Here is a 9,665-nt window from a genome sequence, read left to right as displayed (position 1 = left end):
AAGGTTACCTCTAACACTTAGCAAGATGCCCTTAATTTTTAAAAATTAAGTGATGAAAAAAGCTAGAAGTGTAGCTTAGTGATAGTGCACTTGCCTTGAGTACCAGAAGCCTGGAGTTTAATTTGGGGGTAGGGAGTGTTGAAAAAGAAAACAGTTTGGAGACTTATGGTCAGGCAGTCTGCAATGGCTACCTTTGGGCTCCCGAGTAACCAAAAGTATATGGAAAGGTAGATTTCAAGAGGACTCAGTCCCAGCAAGGACAGTTCTTGAAGGTCAGGCCTCAAGCTCAAGATGTTAAGCTGTGGTTAAATTGGAATTGATTTTTTTTTTTAACTATTAAAAAAAATTTTTATTATTTTTATTATGAGTGTATTGCCTGCATGTGTGTAAGTACTCCGTGTGCTGAAAGGCCCACGTGAGAACTCAGAAGAGAGCGTTGGACCCCTTGGAACTGGAGTTACAGCCGGTTGTTAGCTGCCACGTGAGTGCTAGGAATCGAATCCAGGTCCTCTGCAAGAGCACCAATGCTCTTAACCGCTGAGCCATCTCTCCAGCCCCATTGGAGCTGATTTTTAAAGAAAAGAATAAAGACTATAAAATAATGACGGATCTGTAGTGAAGAGGATTCGAACAGGTGGCTATTATAAATTCTCTGCACTCCAGAACCTACTTTAGGTTTAATCCCACCCCACTTCTTGGAAATGGGCGGACTAGAGAGCCTACATGCCTCAGTCGCGCACGCAAAGCACCCTGGGACTTGTAGTTCAGCAAGGCCAGTTCAAAAAACGCATGGTTCCATGTGACTCCTAGTGTTCCTGGAACAGGCTAGGTTGACGGCAGGCGGATATTCCACATTGAACTGTCGCCTCTACGTGCGCTTTCTCCCACGTGGATACCAGGAAACAGCACGAAACTGCATGAAACGGAGGCACGAGCTTACCCACCTCACCCCCGTTGTCCTGGGATTCCAACTAGCAGCTTCGATAGATTCGTTAGCACCTCCCCGGGCCCTATTAAATCCCGCCCCCTAGATTTATCCCGTCTTCCTCTGCTGTGCCCATTCATGTGCCCGGAAGTGACCGAGTAGTGTCTGCCGCAAAGCATTCAGGGAGTTGTAGTTTGGAAGCCGAGCATTGCGGCGGCATGTGGCCCCGAGTGCTGCTCGGGGAGGCCCGGGTGGCGGCGGGTGGGTGTCGCGCGCTGCTGTCTCGCTGCACCATGCACCTCTCTGCGAGGTGGACACCCAGGAGCGGCTCGGCCATGCGGCGGAGCCTGCATGCTACAGCGGCGCGATCTTTCCCGCTTATCCCCATCGTGGTGGAGCAGACGGTACGGCGGCCCGGTAGGGACAGGCCGCGGACGCTTCTTGGGGGGGAAAAAGGAGACGCTGACATTTCACCTCTGCCCCTTTCCCACCAGGGTCGAGGCGAGCGCGCCTACGACATCTACTCCAGGCTGCTGCGAGAGCGCATCGTGTGCGTCATGGGCCCGGTGAGGGACCCTGGCCGACCTGTATGCCCTACCTCACCCACACACACACCAGGACGCTGCAGTCCTTCCTACCTTTCTCCCTTTCCTCATTCCCGTTGGCCTCCCTGACCCCAGTGCTTGCTCCTAAACTTCCCTTTTTATTTGAGCCAGAGTCTTGTAGCCCAGGCTGCCCTCTTTCTTGCCATCCTCCTGCCTCAGCTCAAGTGTCAGTGCCACCATCATGGTTTGTTGCCCCAACTATATTTTGTTTTGCTTTGTCTTTTGAGACAGGGTCTCATGTAGCACAGGCTGGCTTCCAACTAGCTACTTAGCCCAGGATGACTCTGAACTGATCCTCCTGCCTCCACCTCCCCAGTACTGGAGTGCCAGGCAAATGTGCCCCATCACACCTGGTTTATGTGGCGCTGGGGATGGAACCCAGGGCTAAGTGCTTAACAGGCAAGGTCTCTACCCACTGAGCCACAGGCCTAGTCAGGTAGTTCATTTTTTCGTTTATTTATTTAATTATGTGTATGAGGTTTTTGTCTGCATGTATACACAGCATATGCATACAATGGAGTTATGTACACTGAACTGGAGTTATGTAAGGTTGCTAGCCATCATGTGGGTGCTGGGAACTGTCAGAGCAGTCAGTGCTCTTAACCACTGAGCCATCTCTCCAGCCCCAAGTGGTTCATTTTTTTTGAGACAGTCTGGTGTAGCTCCAGCTAGTCTTAAACTCACTAGGTGAGATTGGCCTTAAACATCAGATGCCCCCTGCCTCTATCTGCTGAGTGCTGGGATGACAGACATGCACCACTACACCTGTTTTATGGGGTACATGCTAGCAAGTGCTCTGCCCACAGAGCTGCAGCTCCAGTCTCCACCATCTTAATTGTAATTGCTTTCTTTCCAGTATCTGGGGCTCCCCAATGGTCCTCTTCTATCCTCCCAGGTCCAAACGTCCTCCTTTCTCCCCTCTTGGGTTCTGAATTCTTCCAGAACCTTCCTGTTTGTTTCTGACTCCTCCTTTCTGGTTCCTAAAAGCCCAGCCCCTTCCCCCACTGCACCTTTCAACCTGGGGACACTGCTGCCCTCCCCTCCTGCAGATAGATGACGGCGTTGCCAGCCTGGTCATCGCTCAGCTGCTATTCCTACAGTCAGAGAGCAACAAGAAACCCATTCACATGTACATCAACAGTCCGGGTGAGCAGGGTCTACCTGGTCTTTGGGATCTAGGGTCGGGGATGCCTGCTCTCTGAGGAGCAAGCATGGAACAGATTTCTTCAGAATCCCAAAAGTAGCTCGAAGCTGCCAAAAGGTGCCTATTGCCATTTTTTTGAGAGGAGGGGTGTTGAGACAGTCCCATGTAGCCCAGGATGGACTGGAAGTTACAATGTAGCCCAGGATGAGCCTGAACTCCTGATCCTCCTGCCTCTACCTCCTGAGTGCTGGGATGACAGGTGTGTTCCAGACCACACATAATACACAGTTTACTCAGTGCTGCAGGTGAACTCGGTACTTTAAGCATGCCTGACAAGCATTCTACCAACTTAGCCACAGCCCTAGCCCTTCAAAAAATTTTTTTTGTGTGTGGAGTTTTTTGGGGGCAGGATGTCTCTGTAGCCCCAGCTGGCCTGGTACTTGCTATGTAAACCAGGCTGGCCTTGATCTCACAGAGATCCACCTGCCTCTGCATCCCAGGCACTGGAATTAAAGGTGTGGGCCACTATGTCCAGCTTTTCTAAGATTTGTTTGTATTTTATTTTATCTTATTTTTTTGTTTTGTTTTTATCTCTTTTTTGAGACAGGGCCTCCCTGTAGCCCCAGCTGGCCTGGAACTCACTATGTAGACGAGGCTGGCCTTGAACTCACAGAGGTCTGCCTGCCTCTGCCTCCCGAGTGCTGGGACTAAAGGCGTGCGCCACCAAGTGGGACATTGTATTTTATGTGTACTAGTGTTGGCCTGCATGTAAGTGCACCATGTGCATGCAGTGCCCCCAGAGGCCAGAAGAGGGCATCGGATCCCCCACAACTGGAGTTACCAATGGTTGTTAATGGCCATGTGGGTGCTGGAAACCAAACCCGGGTCCTCTGCAAGAGCAGCCAGTGGTCTTAACCACTTGTCACACAGATTTTTGATGAATGGCCCAGCCAGGGTTCATACCTGGACACAGTGCCTTTTTTCTTCTTTTACAGAGCTCTTTCTCTCTCTTGTCTTTTTGAGACAGGGTCCCCCTGTAGCCCCAGCTGGCCTGGAACTTGCTATGTAGACCAGGCCGGCCTTGAACTCACAGAGATCTGCCTGCCACTGCCTCCCGGGTGCTTGGACTAAAGGCATGCACCACCATGCCCAGCTCTCTTTTTTTTTACTTCATGTATGTGTATGTGTGCATGTGTGCATGTGCCACAGTATGGGCATAGAGGTCAAAAGACAACTTGGGGAGGGGTTGGTTCTCTTCTTTCACCCTGTGGATCCTGTCATCAGGGTCATCAGCCTTGGCTGCAAGCATTCTACCTGCTGAGCCATCTTGCTGGCACCAGACCCTTTCTTAGCCATCTCTCTCTTCCTGGAAACTTGGCATATCTGGTCCCCATGACTCACCACCATCAGTTGACTGAAACTTGGACCCTCCTTGTTGCCCCTTCCCCTACTGTCTCTCACCTCCCTACCCTAAAGACATTTGTACTTGTGGGTTGGTTTAAAGGGCCCAAGCCGAGGGGCCCTTCCTTACTCCTCCTGCCCACAGGTGGTGTGGTGACTTCGGGCCTGGCCATCTATGACACAATGCAGTACATTCTGAATCCCATCTGCACGTGGTGTGTGGGCCAGGCCGCCAGCATGGGCTCCCTGCTTCTCGCCGCTGGCACCCCGGGCATGCGCCACTCGCTGCCCAACTCCCGAATCATGATCCACCAGCCCTCGGGGGGCGCCCGGGTGAGTGGCAGCTCTAGGGATGTGGGGGGAAGTCCAGAGAGGTTCCAGAGGTTGGAGCTGGGAGTGGTGCCAGGGATTTAATATGCCTGTTTTCAGGGTGGGGCGGTAGAGTGCCTCCCTGACATGGATGAGGCCCTGGGTTCCACCCACAGCACTGAAAAGAAATGAGACTAGAAAATCCAGTGGGTGTGCCCCATGGAGCCTCAAGAGGGCCCACCTGGCCCACTTGGAAACTGCGAGCCTGAAGGCCAGGGAAGGCTGGCTCACTCTAGCTCCCAACGGGAGCTCCTTCAGGGCCTTTATCTCCCACTTCCTCTGAACACCCTCAGGGTCAAGCCACAGACATCGCCATTCAGGCTGAAGAGATCATGAAGCTCAAGAAACAACTGTACAATATCTACGCCAAGCACACGAAACAGACCTTGCAGGTCATCGGTAAGCACCCAAGGGGTCCCTGAGCTTCATGCAGCACACGCCATGTGTCAGCATTTCTCTCTGCCAGGGCATCTCACCTGGACATTCAGGACTGGGTGACCATTCTGAGACCACCCTGGGTGCTGTGGGTGTTCAGGAGGAGCATCCCTGACCTCCTCTGACCCACAACTCCTCTGTACCAATGGTCTTTTCTAATTGTGCCAGCTGAAAGTGTCTCTGAAGGCTGGGACGTGCCTCAGAGGTAGAGTGACAGCCTAAAATCCCCCAGTAAGGGATTGGGGCCTTGGCTCAGGGATAGAGTGACAGTCTACAATCCCCAGTGAGGGACTTGGGGTAGGGCTTACAGATATTTCTTGCCTAACGTTTGCTAGGTACTTGGTTCCATCCCCAGCACTACAAAAAAAAAAAAAAAAAAGTTTAGCTGGGCATGGTGGTGCACGCCTTTAGTCCCAGCACTCAGGAGGCAGAGGCAGGTGATTGTTGTAAGTTCAAGGCCAGCCTGGTCTACATAGTCAGTTCAGGTCAGCTGTCTCAAAAAGACAAAAAAAAAAAAAAAAAAGTTTAGCTGTTGCAATGTGTCCCCTAGTGGGCAGAATCACTTCACTTCTGGGCAGCTGGGTTTGGTGACACCTACCTCCCACCTCCACTCTGGGAGGCTGAGGCTGAGGCTAAGGCTGGGAATCATGAGTTCTAGTCTAATCTATACCACATAACAAGACTTAGTCTCAGAAAACCTAAATAAATATGTAAACCACAAATACCAGGCTCAGCTGGTCTACACTGTTAGAACAATGACTATCTTGGGTCAGGGAGGTGGTAAGGATTTCAGCGCTGCCTGTGATAGTCTGCTTTATTTTTTCCTTCTTGAGACTGAGCCTCCCTGTAGCCCCAGCTGGCCTGGAACTCACTACATAGACCAGGCTGACCTCAATCTCACAGAGATCTGCCCGCCCCTGCCTCCCAAGTACTGATATTAAAGATGTGTGCCACCCCCTCCCCCTTTTTAAAATTGATTTGGGGATGGCATGTGGTGCCACAGCCTCAGCATGGAAATTAGAGGACAACTTGCAAGTGTCAGTTCTCCATCATGTGGATCCCAGGGATGGAACTCGGGTTGCAGAAGTCAGGTAGTCATGCTTGCCTGGCAAGCATCTTCACCCACAGAGCCATCTCTCTGGCTCACATTTTTTTTTCAGTCTGAAATTTACCATATGGCCAGCCATGACCTTTTCCTGGGTGTGTTTTGTTCTTTGGTGTGTGTGTGTGTGTGTGTGTGTGTGTGTGTTGAACCATGATGTATTTGTGGCGGTCAATGAACAACTTTCAGAGTCTGTTCCTACAATGTGATCCTGGAACCTCATTGTATTTGAGAGATCAGTAAAAATTAAACCAATGAGGCGGGGGTGGTGGCAGAGGCAAGTGGATCTCTCTGAGGTCCAGGCCAGCTGGGGCTACAGGAAGAAAAATTTAAACCAGTGACCAGGCATGGTTGTACACACCTGTCATCCAAGCCTACAGGAGTTGGAAGCAGGAACATCAGGAGTTCAGGGCCATCTGTGGCTACGTAGTGAATTTAAGGCCAGCCTGGGCTACATGAGACTGTTTCCAAAAAATGGCAAAGAAAAAATTTGAAATAGTTTCTTACTATCAGGGAAACTGAGACATAGAGATGTCCAAGGTCCCATGGGGAAGAGCCACACCATCAGCATGTGTCTCTTAAATCAGGAAGCCAGAACAAAATGCCACAGGCCAAAGGGCTGTGTCCCAGAAGGAGAAGGCGGAGGTCAGGCTCCAGCCTCAAGGGCGCCTGGAAGGCGCTGTTTCTGACTTAAGATGGCTGCCACTGGCTGTATCCTCATTGGCCTGTTCACTACCTTCAAGGACTCTCCTTTTGTATTTTTCATTGTTTCGAGACAGTATATCATGTAGCCCAGGATGATGCTGAGCTCCTGATCCTCCTTCCTCTATCTCCCAGGTGCTGGGATGACAGGCACGTGTAACCCTATACCTGGTTTATGGGGTGCTGGGAGTGGAACCCCAGGCTTCTTGTATGCTAGGCAAGCGCTCTGCCTGCCCACTGAGCAATAGTTCTCACTACCTTTTTTCCTACTTAAGACATGGTATTGCTGTGTAGCCCCGGCTGGCCTCAAACTTGAGATCTTCTGCCTTTACCGCCCAAGTGATGAGGATCCCATGGTGGGGACCCCATCCTCACAACTTCATCTCAACAGTCATGCTCAATGCCCCACGTTCATAAGCCATGCCATTATAGCTTAGGATTTTGATGTAGGAATTTGGGGGGAGGGTCCCCCTAGGCCTTGCCCAGGTCTCTGCTCTTACCCATGTCCTGCTTTACTTCCTCCCAGAGTCGGCCATGGAGAGGGACCGCTACATGAGCCCCATGGAGGCCCAGGAGTTTGGCATCTTGGACAAGGTCCTGGTCCACCCACCCCAAGATGGGGAGGATGAGCCAGAGCTGGTGCAAAAAGAGACCCCTGCAGTGCCAGCTGACCCTCCTGCCACAGCCAGCACCTGAGAGCCAGACCTGAGCTCCAGGGCTGTGGACAGCTGGGGGACCTCAGTTCCAGGGCTGTGGACAGCTCAGGAACTGTGTCCCTACCTGCTGCTTGTTGTTGAGCCCTGAGGGGCCCCTGGAGAGACTTTGAATTTGGGGGACTGATATGCTTTCACATGGGGGCAGGTCAGCCTGGCTAAGACACTGTGATTTTAAATTAGATCTTTGTGGTCTTTGTCCTCATCTGAGACACCTTCAGTCACTGCTTTAAGACACCAGGCGCCTCTAAACTGTCACCCTGATGCCAACATGAACCATCTCTTCTGTCAGCAAATTCCTGAGTTGGTCGTGTACTGCATCCCAGGCCTCGGATGACAGGTGTGCCCTTGTTTGTTTTATGGGCTGCTGGGGATGGAACCCCAGAGCTTCCTCCCTGGCAGAGAAACACTCTGCCAATTAAACCCTAGCTCAGCACTTGGGAGGTAGAGGTAGGCGGATCTCTATGAGATCCAGGCCAGCCTGGTCTACATAGTGCCAGGCCAGCTGGGGCTTCAGGGAGACCCTGTCTCAAAAAGACCAAAAAAAATTTTTTTTGAGACAGACTCATAGAGTCAAGGCTGGCCCCCAGTTTGCCGTGCAGCCAAGGATGGACTTGAACCCATCAGGTGCTGGGATTATAAAGCACCACGATGCCAGCTTATGTGGTGCTGGGAGTTGAACCCAGGGTCTTGTGTTCTAGACAAGCACTCTGCCAACTGAGCTGCAGCTCCAATGTGGGCTTGGGTTCTTGTGGGGGTAAACAGTAAATGAATCAAGCAGCGGGGCTCAGCAGCTAAAGGTGTTTGCTGCCAACGACAACCTGAGTTCGATTCCTGGGACCCCCCCCCCCCATTCTCAGCTTTACAAGAAGCTTGACCAGGAGAGGATGTTGGGTTCCCTGGAGCTGGAATTACAGGTGGCTGTGGACTGCCACTGCACCAGCCTGTTTTTATTTTTTTGTGTGTATGAGTGTATTGCCTGCATGTGTGTAAGTGTACCTGTGTTGCGTAATGCCCTCAGAGGTCAGAAGAAGGCATCAGAGTCCCCTGGATCTGGAGTTATGGACAGTTGTTAGCTGCCATATGGGTGCTGGGAATTGAACCTGGGTCCTCTGCAAAAGCAGCCAGGGCTTGGGGGACTTAGGAAGACCCCCTGTCCAAAAAAAAATTTATGTGTATGATATATATATATATATATATATGTAAGTGCACCCATGTCATGCAATGCCCTTGGAGGTCAGAAGAGGGCATTGGATTCTCCTGGAACTGGAGTTAGGGACAATTGTTAGCCTCCATGTGGGTGCTGGGAATCAAATCTGGGTCCTCTGCAAGAGCAGTTAGTACTTTTAACCATTGAGCCATCTCTCCAGCCCTTTATTTTTATTTTATGTGCATAAGTGTTATACCTGCAAATGTGTAAGTTCACCTGTGTTGTCCAGTGCCCTCAGAGGACAGAAGAGGGCATCGGATCCCCTGGAACTGGAGTTACTGTTGTTAGCTGCTATGTGGGTGTTGGGAACCAAACCTGGGTCCTCTGCAAGAGCAGCCAGTGCTCTTAACCGCTGAGCCATCTCTCCAGACAGTCATGTAGTCCAGACTGGCCTCAAACTCACTTTGGAGCTGAGAGTGACCTTTAACTTATGGTCCCTCTGCCTTCCCTGAAGTAGTCAGAACAAGCGTACGCTGCAGTGTTGTTTTAATCTCTGCCCTTGGCTTTGGTCCAGATGTCTCTCCTCGCCAACCCTACGAGGTCTAAGTAGCATCCTTGCGGCGGCGGCGGGAGGGGGGGGGGAAGGAAAGGAAGAAGAAGAGGAGAGGGAGAGGCGGGTCCCCCGCGGTGCAGACCGGGGGTGGGGCTCAGCCAATAGGATCTAATATTGCCAGTGTCCGGTAGCGTCTGGGAGGAGGCGGGCTCAAGGCGAGCCAATAGCAGGAGAGGACATGCTAAAGGGAAGTCAGTCCTCGTGCACGGGAGACGGAACTCGAGAGAGCCAATCGCTGGAGGCGCGGTGAGGCTCTAGCCAATGGCTTGGTGAAGGCGTGGCCCGGCTCCAGAAGATGGCGGGCATCGGGTGGCTGGCGCTTCGGACACTGCCCGGGTGCGGCTGGGTGCGCGGCTCCGGCCCAGCCGTGCTGAACCGGCTGCGCGACGCGGCCGTGGTGCGGCCCGGCTTCCTCAGCCAGGCGGAGGCCGACACGCTGAGCCGCGAGGTGGACCCGGAGCTGCGGCGCCGGCGCTACGAGTACGACCACTGGGACGCGGTGAGCA

General features: G+C 52.2%; 2 protein-coding genes across 3 annotated transcripts in view; both read left to right on the top strand.

Moving 5' to 3' along the window:
• Positions 1-1,108: 1,108 nt before the first annotated feature.
• Clpp (caseinolytic mitochondrial matrix peptidase proteolytic subunit) lies at positions 1,109-7,692 on the top strand. Its single transcript, XM_008836915.2, has 6 exons — positions 1,109-1,329; positions 1,420-1,491; positions 2,580-2,676; positions 4,221-4,408; positions 4,738-4,843; positions 7,210-7,692. The coding sequence occupies exons 1-6, from the start codon at positions 1,144-1,146 to the stop codon at positions 7,377-7,379; spliced, it is 819 nt and encodes a 272-aa protein (XP_008835137.1). The 5' UTR covers positions 1,109-1,143; the 3' UTR covers positions 7,380-7,692.
• Positions 7,693-9,282: 1,590 nt separating this feature from the next.
• The window catches only part of Alkbh7 (alkB homolog 7), a 2,712-nt gene continuing 2,329 nt past the window's right edge, over positions 9,283-9,665 (top strand). The window contains exon 1 of one of the 2 annotated variants that reach the window (XM_029565297.1): positions 9,283-9,658. In XM_029565297.1, coding sequence (XP_029421157.1) covers positions 9,455-9,658 — 204 coding nt within the window. In that variant the 5' untranslated portion in view covers positions 9,283-9,454. The remainder of the gene's footprint in view (positions 9,659-9,665) is intronic. The other variant, XM_008836913.3, reaches the window with a different exon arrangement.

Source organism: Nannospalax galili, unplaced genomic scaffold, assembly GCF_000622305.1.
Source record: "Nannospalax galili isolate Female #2095 unplaced genomic scaffold, S.galili_v1.0 scaffold77, whole genome shotgun sequence".
Classification (NCBI taxonomy): Eukaryota; Metazoa; Chordata; class Mammalia; order Rodentia; family Spalacidae; genus Nannospalax; species Nannospalax galili.
This window is presented reverse-complemented; position numbering and strand designations above follow the sequence as displayed.